This window comes from Arvicola amphibius, chromosome 13 (assembly GCF_903992535.2).
Source record: "Arvicola amphibius chromosome 13, mArvAmp1.2, whole genome shotgun sequence".
NCBI lineage: Eukaryota > Metazoa > Chordata > Mammalia > Rodentia > Cricetidae > Arvicola > Arvicola amphibius.
The window spans coordinates 42,162,105-42,175,305 of record NC_052059.1 but is presented as its reverse complement, the minus strand read 5'-3'; the positions used below and the strand labels follow the sequence as shown (position 1 = coordinate 42,175,305).

The following is a 13,201-nucleotide window of genomic DNA, read 5'->3' as shown; positions in this document are numbered from 1 at the left end:
CTCCTGGGCAAGTTTTTTTGTTTTCTTTAGAGAATCTTGCTGCCCAGCTTGGCATTTAACTCCTAGGCCAAAATGATCCCCCTGCCTCTGCCTCTCAGTAGATGGGACTATAATTTTTTTCTTTTCTTTCCAATGGGAAGTTTATACCAGAATCAACTTTTATGTAATGCGAACAAGACATTTAAGGAATTGCACAAGATGAACCCATTAGGATGAAGCTTCTAAACTCTTATTTTGAGGCAGGGTCTCACTACGAAGCTCTGGCTGGCCTAGAACCCACAGACCCACTTGCACCCGCCTCCTGAGCACTGGAGTAAAGCTTCCAATTCATTCTCCAGTCTACTGGACTCTTACTTGAATAATGAGTATGTGTTTGCGCAGGCTGAAGCTCAATACCATGGGGGAAACTGTTGTGAGCCCCTTGGGAGGGAGGAGATAGTTCACTTTCTTACACAGGCAGCCAATGATGAACTGTTTATGAATAAAAAAAAAACCATATCTCAAAAAAGAATGATACAACTTTTATTTTCCATGGATTTTACAGATACTTTTGCTACATATTTATGTATTCTTATGAGATTATATTTTTTCACTTGTATGAAGCTCAACCTTATACAATTTTAAGGTGATATGTTTGGTAGTGTATCTATAATCTTTAAAAAGTTGAGTTTTTGGAATGTACAGTATATGAGGTAAAATCAAGATTACATTAAAAATTGTTTTCTCCTCTGCACTAACTTTGCAGTGAGGCTCAAATGGCGAGTACACTATTAAATGACATTTACTATCAAAAATAGGAGTTCATTTGAATTACTATGAAAAACATAAGCCACTGTGTGGCACATTTTACCATTTTAGACATTCAACTATATAGAAATCTCTGGGCTCTTACACTCAGACTCATTTGTACTGCCAAATGTGGCACTTTGAAGAAGTTTCTAGAAAACAATCGTAATCGCGGTTGTTTGGGGGACAAGTCATCACCCTATTTGTAAGAGATTAAATAAAATGTAAACATACAGTATATTATAGTGACAGAGTTTTCTTACCACTTGGAGAGGCCAAGTTTATCTTTTTTTTTTTGAACAAACGTTAATGTGTTTTCTACAGCGCAGATTATTTGACATAAAACAATTACAATACATGCCCATTCTACTACAAGGGAAGTTCTTCAGAGATCTTCAAAGCACAAAACATACGTTTCTTTTTGACAGACAGAGTGCTTAGTAATCACTAAAATGCAAACCTCAGCAACTAAAAATTAGTGATCCACTACTCTAAAATTCAAATAATAAATTAAAGAAGCTAGTTACAGATGTCTACAGATAACAGATGCGATAAAACAAAAATTTCATATAAATTCATTGCAGACTGTATTATTACTGGCAGTCATTGACATCGAGGCGAGATGTACAATGCGATAAAACAAAATTCAATCTGATCATCCATCAACTCACAAAGGCAAGCTCACAAGACAGAAATGAACTATGCGATTTGCAAAGTGCTCTAATGCAACGGTACCCACATGCAATCAACGATTTGGAACAGTATCCAAACAGACATTATACATTAAACATTAGTTTCTCAAGAAAGAAAGCAGCTTGAAGTTTACTGGTGCAAATTAATTTTGTCTTCAGATTTGGTACCCCAAACAAAAAGGTTGAGTTTGATTAGAAATTCTGATGGCGACGGCAGTAGTTACAGGAGATGCTGCAAAAACCATTGGGAGTCCTTCCAAGCTAGCCTAGACCAGATGACAAGTGTAGACACGTGTCTCCTTACCTGACAGTCTGAACATAGCCCATATGCACGTGGATGCACTTACACACACACACACACACACACACACACACACACACACACACACACACACACACACAGTTTAAAGGCCCAGAAAACAGGAGCTTAATGAGATTCAAATTCAGTTACTATTTAAAAGTTCTCTGCTCTCCAATCCCAAGAAGAGGTACTGTTCAAGTAAAGATCAGTACTTCTGGGGTCTGTGCTTTCTCGGACTTAACTTGTGAACTCACGTGTAGTGTAAGGAGAACTCCACACTCACCAAACAGGAAGCCTTTTCTCACTCAGATTCCTTCATCCAGTTCTTGTTTGCTAAGCCCTCCAGTTATTCATCAAAATCCCACTTACCAAACAATTAAGACAAATGAGGAGGTAGAAATATAGCACTAGGTTGCTTTCACAGCATCAGACTTGAACAAGTTTCGTAGAGCATGTTAGTGTAAATTCTAGTCAATTTGAAATTTCCACATGGCAATCATCATGGAAACAAACAGATGTGGTTATCACTGTTACACTTATGCTAACTGGTCAAAACAATCATAAATGCTGCCCTTTAGAAAGTTTGTCCTACTAGAAGGCATATCCAAGGGGGGAAGGGGGGAGGAAAAAAAAGGAAAAAGGGGGGAAAAGTCCCAATCAAAGATCAAAACAAAAAGCTCTCCCCAAAATGATGTTTCTGAGGCTGAATTCTCATGAAGTGCCAGCCTTTGCCTAACAACATAAGCACTGAAAATGCCAAAAACATGTTTCAATATAGAGTCTCAATGCCAGTGCTAAATGCCACCATTTTGTAAAAGCAATACAGAAATAATTTTAGTACATGACAAAATAAAATGTAATACAGTGTTAAAAATAAAGTTATATTTTCACTTGATTACAAAGTACTGAATGATAAAGGCAATCAGAATGGAAAAAAAAGCGAACAACACCAGGATGACAGCAGCACACTGCTCGTCACTCAGGGTGCGCCTGGTCCGCACGCTGTCCACAGTGTCTTTGTTGGCGCTGGCCGGCGGCTCTGTCCTCTGGGAGATGAAGAGCACTGTGGTGCTGTAGGGACCTACCAGGTCCTGGTGCCCCACAGGGTCTTGGCATTGGCGAATGGCACACACGCGAAAGCGATATTCACAGTTCAGCTGAAGGCTGGAATACCGGAATGAAGTGTCAGGGCCCTTGTAAATCTATTAAGGAAATATTGGAAGAAGAATGGGGTAAGAAGCCTGGACAGAAAACATCAGCACAGTCACGTTCTGGATACTTTAGACATAAAGGTTATGAGTATCGCTCATTCTATCTTTGTGTACGTGCAGTGTGTGGACATGGCACGTGCAGGCCAGGGCGACACTCTGTCTCACTGTCTTCTGCCACTCTCTGCTTCATTCATTACTAGTTTCTGAGAGTCTCGGTGAACCCGTCTCTATCTTCATGACTCTCCTGTGTCCACCTCCCAAGCTCTGGGGTTTTAGGCACATGCTGCTGCATCTGGTCGTTACGTGGATGCTAGGGCTCAAGCTCAAGTCCTCAGCTTGATGGCAAGTACTTCACCCACCTAGCCATCTCTTAGCCTCTACTTGGTCTTTTAAATGACCTTTTGTAAACACCCCACCCATTAAAGTACTGGCTAGTATGTTGCAAGCGTGAGGACGTGAGATGTGGCCTCACAGTTTACAAGTAAGTTAATCAAGTACAGAGATTCCCAGGCATTTGCCTGCTTTACTCAAGCAAATGAAAAAGAAGTCATCTTTTCTTGTTCTTCATGAACTCACTGTATGAGAGGAGATTATATAATCTTGTTCACCAAGACAGCCTAGGCAGTGAAATTCTATACATTTTGAAGCATCTGTCCAATCAAACAACAGCAGGGAAGTTGTTTATAGGATTTTACTGTGAATCACTTTGTCAACTTCAGAAAGAGACTGGTGACTTGGAATCAGACTAGAATCTTAAAACCTAACTCGGTGGTCATGCCTTAGAGGAAAAATAAACATTGTAGGAATCACATGGTTGTCATAGGGAAGAGGAAGTCATCTACCAGAGCTGGCTGCCCTATGACCTCATCCCTGCATGGTGGCTTCATAGCTCCACGAGACCTTACCTCAGTACACTAGGCACAGTGACAGCTAACTCTATGGCAGTTATGAGACTAAGGTGAATCACTGCTTGTCAAAGCGCTAGCAGTGCCCAGCTGACAGCAGAGGTTCACAGACGTTTTCTCACCAGGGAGCCTCTGCTCATTCTACCAACAAAAAAAACCAATGTGTATCAGGGAGAGGGCAATACAACAAATCCGTTCTCGAGAAGGGGGGAACTCTAGATGAAGTAAAGTCAGGAGGAGCACAGGCCACGAGGGCAGCAAGGTCTGGGCAAAGCCACCAACTGACGAAGGGTGAAGAAAGGCACAGTAATTTGTTTCCGAGGTTGGCCTATGGTTATAGGACCTGCTGCTGCCAGGATTCAACCTTACAGGCTAATCAGGATTTTATAGGTTGGCTGGGAAATTAGTAATTTAAAATAATAATCCTTTTCTTAAAAATGCCTACAACTGAGAACAGAGACCCATCAATACCTGGTGTCTTCTACTGAATCTCAGACTTGGGAGTTTCCAGCCCCCTAAGACTTGGTTGCACAGCTATTCCTCCAGCCTTAGGCTCCCCAGTGCTAGGACTGCAGTCATACCCCAAGCTTTTACCTATCCTGCACGTTGTGCTTGCTTGAATCCAAACAAGTTCCCTGAAATCAGAACAGCCTTAGTGACTCAGAACAGTAACTCTGCTCCCTTACACTTCTTGTCCTATGCATACTGAACATCAAGTAAACGACAAACATTCCAGAAAAACAAAAAACAAAACGAAACAACAACAACAACAACAACAACACGGAACTCTTTTCAGATGACCTGCAGCTTCTGGAGTGTTACCTTGCCAGTAAGCTGTAAGACTTGGTTAAGTGCTGGGGACTTAGAGGGACGACAGCAAGAGTGAGATTTGGGGGGGAGTCAGCCTTTCAGTTTTATAATTAGTAATCTTAAATGACACTAATTTAGTTTTAAAGCCAAGTTAGAATTAGCTTTACTGTTTCATGTAGTAACATAAACTTATTAAAATTCATATATTACCAAAATGTGGGATCTCTATTTTCTTTAAACATGCAGCTAGACAGTTATATTTTCTTTAATATTAATTTTGCTTCTTCCTGGGAAGTAAAACTGCTCATCTATAAATTAATTTGAAATATAACTATTAAATCAATTAACAGATGATTTAATGAAGAAAAGTGACAGTTCCCCTAGACTTGCATCATACAAGGCTATTGTTATATTCACTATAATTATACTGTTACAGTTAAGCACTGGATAATAATAGCAATAATACAGAGATCACTCACTTTAGATTACTAACTACAACACTTAACATACTGACTTCCTTAGACCTTCATCTTGTTAGATGCTCTTCAAAACACATTACAATATAATAATTATTATTATTACTCAAACCTTCTTACTGATTTCCCTGCTTCTGTCTTTGTCCTACTCCAATTTCAACAATGTAATCAAAGTGTGTCTGATTACCTAACTATTTGATGTAGAAAACAAAAATCCTCTCCCGGCTTCTAATTTCACTAGGAGTAAAAGTTACTGCATACCCGTGGATGTCAGTATGATTTCCACATAGGATTCCTCTGTAGCATGATGGCCTCCTTACTGTTCACTTCTCAACAGACTAAGTCTGTAGGGGCTGGAGTGCTGAAGGGGAACCAGGAACGTCAGGTCTGGCTTCAGCAAGGCTCGTCAAGCCTGCTGTGTAGGTCAGCTACTGAGGTGGGATGGGGCTTGCAGTAGTAACCGCTGAGAAGTGTAATACCTGACTCCATCAAGTTTGTCCTAGGGCTCCCTTGACTGCTGATGAAATTGAACAAGCACTCTGCTGCCCTGGGCCTCTTCATGGTTACTGCTCTCACAGCACTCACTCGGGGGACTACAGTATTCCCCAGTCCTCTGACTCAGTTTATCTTTTTCCAGTGTACTTGCAACCATCTGACATAGTATACACTGAGGTGTGTCCTTCCACTCCACTGTGACTTCTCACTGCTGTGTCCTGATTGCTGGCAAAGAGCTTGAGCTGAAAGAATCACTGCTGGATCAAAGAATAATCTATCCAAGGACAGTACATTCACAAAATATTGTGAGTTCCAAGATAGCTGGAAAGCAGTATGCACTGGACAAATGTTTCTTAATTAGAGAGTAAATACAGTCAAATCTTCTACTGAGAATAAAAACTAAAGATTAAAAATTATGTACATATAAAATGGTATCTTGATACATACCTGTTTGAATTCTGAATCTTTTCCCACCATAACTTGAAGATTATAAATAACTGGGTCACCTCTCATTGGCTGTAAATATTCCCATGTAATTTCACAAATGTGATCATTTATTTTCTCTATTTTGGGGGCTAGATGAAACAAACATAAATAATATCAGCTCCATTTAATTTAATTAGACACATTACACAGATACTTGTTTTAATTAAAATCAAATCTCTAAAACAAGTTATAAACATACATGGTGAACTTCTGCAACAGGCATGTGAAGTAATGAAAACAACAGCAGCAATCTTTATGAAGCCATGAGACGCTGACTTGGATAAGGGAGCAAGTGAATGAGGAGCACAACTCATCGACATCAGGTAGGCTCGCTACAGACAGCGCTCTAGCTGGGGTCTGCTTAACAATCAGATACAGGAACTGCCCCAGCAGTCTCACCAGTTCTCAGAGTGCAATCAACTTTCATCTCTTTAGATAAATACACAAAGTACAATCCTTGCCAGAAAAATTTAAAATGAGAGCTACTTCAAAGTTAGAAACATGTGCTTAGTGCGCATGCACATGAGTACGTGTGTGTGTGTGTGTGTGTGTGTGTGTGTGTGTGTGTGTGTGTGGCCAAGCTAAACAAACATTTGTCTTTCTTAGAGGAGATCTGGCTCCCCCAATCTGAAGAAACATTAACATAACCAGGGCTTGTGATATATATTCTTTGAATAACAAGAACAGAAATACCAAGTAGACTTAATTAGAACACACAACTTATTTATTCAATTTAGTATTTTCTGTCAGATCATAAAAAGGTGAGTGACTTTTCTGAGTATTAGTGAAACTACCACATAAAACAGCCATGATGACTGAGTGGAACGCTTAGCATGTGTGCTCTCTCTATGCTTTAATGTAACTGATGGGGAGACATTTGGGGCTAAATTTTAATTAGAATAAAGCACCTCATTAAAGAAAACAGCTTCAGGGGATACACGTTACCTTTCAAGGCGGATGGGACAGACTTTGGAGTGGTGAAAACATATTCTCGGGAGAGAGGGCCTTCCCCAGCTTCATTACAAGCTTGAATGCAGAACTTGTAGGATGTGAACTCATTGAGCCTTTGCACTTTGTACGTATGACAAGGCCCTCTGTACAGGGAGACAAACCTGAAACAGAAAGAATCAAGTTTACACCACCATAAAAATGTTTTAAAAAAGCACTACAGTGTAAAATGGGGCATATTATTTGAGAATATGTGACTCTAAACCCTTAACCTTAGGAGTAATTGACAATTATGTTTTCTACCAGATAATAAAAATCACAGATGTAGACCTCCCAATCTGATTTGGTTTATGGAAAAATGTATCACTAATCTAATGCTTAACCATCTGAAGTCTCTTCTCAGGCTTTTGGTACATCTTTGCCAAAGCATCAGAACAACACGAAGGCAAGGCTTTTACTACGAGTTATTTCTAAACAAGTCATAATCATAAAGTTTGTTGTCTGCAGCATAAACTTGAGCTACAAGATAATCTGCACTTAAATTTCTCTTTTTTTTTATTTAAAAAAGGGATATTTTTTTTTGAGACAGGGTTTCTTTGTAGCAGGGTGAATAAACAGTCCTATGTTGGTATTTAAATAATGTTAAAAAATAATTGGAATAACACATTATAATTGAAATAAAGTATTTGCAACAAATCACAGAACCCAATGAGGACCTGCCAGTGAGTAGGGGACTGAACTGTTGTTGTTGATTCAATGTGGAGGCCGTGCATTAGCAAAGTGAGGCAGTGATTCATAATCTTGCTGTCTAGGACTCAGAAGACTTGAGCAAATCACAACCACTTTCTGCATATTGTGCCCAACTGGAAATCAATATGAAGAGTTCCTTTACAGCTTAGCCAAGAGTTGACAGGCAGAGCTCCAGAATAGCCTACTTGGTATCACTGGAGTTACAGCAGGAAAGCCAGAGGGAGCCTTCTGAGAGTCTGGAAACATACACTTAAAATTTACATTTTAATTAAGTCTCTGTGTGTGCCCGTGTGTATGTGCCCGTGACATATACGCCATGGTGCACATGTGCAGTCAAACAACAACTTGTAGAATTGGTTCTCTCCTTCCATCCTGTGGGTCTCAGGGATTGAACTCAGGGGCGAGATTGGCAGCAAGTGTCTTTATCCACTGAACCACCTAGGTGGCCCATTATGATAGCCTTCACTCTGCTCTGGCAAACTGTTTACACTATAGACATTCATTAACCCCCAATATATGTATGAGAAAGAAACTAGAAGCCCCACCTTCCGTTTCTATCTTCCATCTGAAGGTGGTACTGAACAGCATCTGTTGACAATGTCTTCGGGGTTCCTTCTCCCCATTTAAGCTTAAGGTTCTGGTGGTTAAAGGCAACACATTCCAGCCGCGGTGGATCGGGAGGGAGGGGCTTAGTTTTTAATTTAATTGTATGGCTGAAGGGGCCAGCTCCCAGGCTATTCAAAGCTTGAATTCGTATTCTAAATGACATACAAAAATAGTTTAGTTTACGATTCTTTTATTTAAATCACTTCTCTGGTCTAAGCAAACATACACACAGACTTAGGGGTGTACCTATATGTTGTATCCGGCTGCAAACCATCTAGGACATAGCTTGTTACCTTCCCCACTGTCAAGGGCTGCTTATCTCCAAGGTCAATGCTGTAGGCAAGGATTTCTGAACCATGGTCATAAGGCTCTTCCCAGCTAATTGCAAGGCAGGTAGAAGGGGAGTAATGGGGACTCTCTATATCATCATCACTGATTTCCTGAAGACAAGTCACAATGGCAGGAACTGATGGTGGAGTCACACAGGCTACAACTTCACTGAAAGGACCTGCGCCCACAACACTCATAGCCTACAAGTGAATAAAGTAAAGTTAATAGAGACGTGACTGTGACCGTGGCCTCGGAGCAGAAGACTCTGGACAGAGTGTGTGCTGAGGCACCGGTGGTCACCTACCTGGACTCTGCAGTAATAGGCCGTAGCTGGTGAGAGTCCTTTTAATTCACAGCTGAGGCCGGGCCCACAGTAACATATCTGCATACTTCCTTCAACTCCTCCCCACTCCAGCCGGTACTCTGTGACATCAGCTCCGTTAGTCGAAGGAGTCTTCAAGAAAGGACAGTTTCTTAGTCTTCACATTAAATAGCTTTGGAGCAAAAATGTTCTCTCCTCTAACACAGTAAAAATAGAACTGCTTCTGAATGTATTTAAAACATCTAAACACAATCAGCCATGTACAACTTTACACTTTTATTCATTAAAACTATCCGAATGGTTAAAAATATAACTGCCTCATACCAGAAGGAATGAGTCAGAGTATCTTAGACAAACAATTAGATAAAGTTAAAAAATTAATTTGAAGACAACTTGAAAATAATTTGTATAAATGTTAATTTAGACACAAATATTTTCATCATTAAATTTCAAAGGAAACTGAAATTGATTATCATTACTGACCAATTACAATATACAGTAAATACAGCAGTGATAATGAATTTGAGAGAAATAGTAGTATACCACATCTTATGAACGTTTGTCAGAGTTCACCGCTGGGTGGAATACTCAGTAAGGAAACGAAGCCTTTGGTAAAAACAGTATAATCTGAGTCTAGATACTCAGGAGCAAGCATTCCCTACTCACACACTTAACTCACTTTCACCAAGCGGTTTCCCCAGGACTCACTCTTCACAGTAACTGAAGGAGCAGAAAGGGGGCGGAGCTTTATTCTCTTCTCCGCACTACTTCAATCACTTAGGAAACCAGGTAAACCAGGGGAGCTACAATACCTCCCAATTCACTTGTGCGCAGGCCGCAGATCTGCATGTCACTTGAGGGGGTCTGCACTGGTCTGGTGGCCCAGGAGCTGTAGTGACATCATATTTTTCTGAAAATGGTCCGAACTAAAAAACAAGCAGAACACAATTTTCCTTTTTCATCCTTAAATGTTCACTGAACACTGTATTTAAAGAGTCAACAGAAATTAAGTTTTTCAAAATTAATTTGGTAATAACTCTACAGGTGTTTTCACTGATCTAACAACCGTGGAAGTAGATGGGGAATTTTAAGTTTCATTTGCTATACTTTCTCTCCCCAAAACCTTAATTTCCCTTATTCCCTTCATGAACTGCTTTTTTTTCAAAAAGATCAGGGCATCAGTAAATTAGGTAGGCGGAGTAAGAAGAAATTATGTGAGAACTGAAGACAGGAACCAAATAAAGGCCTGGGAGATAACAGGCATCAATTTTATCTTAAAATCTGAAGTAGCAAGATCAAAATGGGTATCTAACGGAAGCAGACAAAGCAAATATCTAAAGTCATTTTGACAAACTAGTAAAACTCAGTAGATAAAGAAGACACAGCACTACGTGTGCCACAGTGACCTGCAGCTGGGGGCTGTGGACAATGGCGGCTTCAATAAGGACTGCTGCAAGCAACACAATCACAATACTTAAATATGCTCACAGGTAAAACTATTGTTCAGCTAGAGACAAGATATGAGACAAAACACCGAAGTCCGCAGTACTGTGATAAAGGGACCCGTCAGCTTACATTTGAAAAAAAAAAATTATGGAATAGTTAAAAAAAAATGTGGCACACACATAAGCAACTGCTTTGTCTCCGGGAATCTGCAATAATGGAGAGGGGAGGGCATCAACAGTGGTGTGGAGCACACTCGCAGAGCCCCAGGGTTACTGGTGCAAAGTGAGGTTATCAGCACTTTGGCTCATTTTATGGAATTATCTATATATACATGTAGCATGTTTTAAATAAATAAGCCAGAAATGTTTAAATATTAGCATTTTCCCATGAGGCAAAGCTAGAATCACATCTGGTCTGCAATGGAGACTAAGTGCTCCATAAAACCAGTTTAGTGACCATGCAAACAGGTTTTTCAACACCCCCTGAAGGAAACCACAATGCTTTTCAAGTGCCACAAACTAACTGACGCTTGAAAGTACAGAGACAGCAAGGCAAGTTATAGGGCACAGTATCTCTTATTTATCACTAGAAACTTATTAATACAAAATGGCTTGACAGTGGGTGTGATGAAACACGCCTGAGCGACGACTGAGCCTGCAGGTCCCTTACCCCCATTCTGTTGGCGGCACGGAGTCTGAAGCTGTATGTCTTTCCAGGAAGAAGGCTGCTCACTGTACACTCCACTTCAGACCCTTGGTAAACATCTCTGGGCTCATCTTTTTCTGCAGGACTCATTTCCACTGCGTAACAGGAGATGGGTGCTCCACCGTCGACTGGAGGAGGTCCTAAGGGTGCAGAGATTTAGGTCTTCTAACAGGAAGAATACTTTTGGTTCTAACTTCATTATAATTCATTGCCAAAGGGAAATTACCCCATCGTAACTGTATTTCTCTTGCTTTGGGTCTACCCTGCAACCTGGGGGGGAGGCATGGGCCAGGAGGCACAGCTGGAGTCTGCACAAGCAAGGAGTCAGAGACCTGCCAAAACAAAAGCAAAATCAAAAAGAGATGCCTTGAACAACCAATCAGATTGCTTTGATAAAGGACAGTAACACGACACAAAAACTGTACCAACAGCATGAAATTGTACTTTATTATTGCCTGAAATAAGGTTCTGAATAGAATCAAGCCTAATAATTAATGTGATTTAATAAAATCACATATACTATAACTACTATTTAAAAAACAAGTTGAAAAAAAAGCAAATCCTTTTAGTAATTAGGAAGCAAAACAAATAAAATATCAAAGACAATTGCAACTAAGAAGTTTCTGTTCTAGGCTGTTTTGACAGTGAAACTGTTTCCTTCCTTATTGTTTTTTTGGAGATTAATATTCACAGTTTTTAAACTGTATTTTAACCTAAAGGTCAGCATATTTTATTCCTCTAAAACAATTCTATAACCAGGTAAGTTTCTCTAATATATAGTACCTTTCTATTCAGTATTGCATTTGGTTCCTATTACAAAGTGTTTTCATTTACTTTTTATGGGACAGAGGTTGAACCCAGGGCCTTACAAATGACAGGCAAAGCACCTTACCGTGAAGAGCTACAAGTCCCAGCCTTGATTTTACTTTAACATGAATCATCATATTTCTAAGCTATATACATTCTTTTAAAACACATACTATTTGTTCAAACTTTTTTTCAGACAGGCATTCATTCTATGAAAGAATGCTTCAAGACACACTAGAAAGAATTTTTGATACTTATGTTTGTTGTTCTTAAATGCAGGGAGATTTTCCTTTTTTTCTCTGGGTGGTTCTGCAGACTCAGGAAGGTCTCTTCTACAGAAAAAGAAGTGTTCTAGCACCAAGTTAGACCTTTACTACCAGGGAGCTTTCTCAATGGCTAAAATGGAACACTGCACCACAAGCCTGTGGGGCAAGATGTACTCAGTTAGTTTCACAATACTTCCATGTCTAACAGGAGTATTTTTATTATGTAAAATTCCACTTGAAAAATATTATTATGAATGTTCCAGTAAGATATTTTTGATTAAATTCATCAAAAATACAATAGGTGCCTGAATGTGTTGCCTGCCGAGGAGTGAAGAACAGGAAGGTGTGAATGAGCACAGGCACTCGGTGTGCTATCCAAATCTACTAGGAGGACCGGCCTCACCCTGGCACACTTAGCCTAGCTACTGGAGTTGCTTGTAGTTCATGCCTGGGCCAGGGCCCCTGACATGCTTCAGGATGCTCCCCTAAAACTTAGTAAGTGAAAAACACAGATGGGAACCGAAGCAAGCACCTTGGCAGGGAGTGCAGAGTACTAAGTGATTCTGTGGTTTGAAATGACCTAAGCACGGGGAGGGAAGGCTTCCATGCAGAACTCAAATGCTGCTGTTTTAGCCTAAAAGCAGATTCAAAGGAGAAGCCTGAGTGCTCAGACAGCAGGACTACCGTTCGGCCAGCCCAAACACGCAGCCAGAGTGTCTGATTGGAGACACCCTCACTCAATCACTGACCCACAAAAAATGCTGGGATTGAACGAGGTTAACTGAAGATGCTGGATAGACTCAAACTGAACCAGGCTCTAGAACTGTCCTCAGAATTGGGATGGGATAAATACAACTTT

The 13,201-nt window shown here is 40.2% G+C and overlaps 1 protein-coding gene across 2 annotated transcripts in view; it reads right to left on the bottom strand.

Moving 5' to 3' along the window:
- Positions 1-500: 500 nt before the first annotated feature.
- Fndc3a (fibronectin type III domain containing 3A) overlaps positions 501-13,201 on the bottom strand; it is a 137,363-nt gene continuing 124,662 nt past the window's right edge. For both annotated transcript variants that reach the window (XM_038309883.1, XM_038309884.1), the window contains 9 exons: positions 11,496-11,601; positions 11,234-11,409; positions 9,931-10,044; positions 9,101-9,250; positions 8,713-8,996; positions 8,406-8,618; positions 7,108-7,274; positions 6,124-6,251; positions 501-2,981 (listed from right to left, as the gene is read on the bottom strand). In XM_038309883.1, the coding sequence (XP_038165811.1) occupies positions 2,667-2,981; positions 6,124-6,251; positions 7,108-7,274; positions 8,406-8,618; positions 8,713-8,996; positions 9,101-9,250; positions 9,931-10,044; positions 11,234-11,409; positions 11,496-11,601 (1,653 nt within the window). In that variant the 3' untranslated portion in view covers positions 501-2,666. The remainder of the gene's footprint in view (positions 2,982-6,123; positions 6,252-7,107; positions 7,275-8,405; positions 8,619-8,712; positions 8,997-9,100; positions 9,251-9,930; positions 10,045-11,233; positions 11,410-11,495; positions 11,602-13,201) is intronic.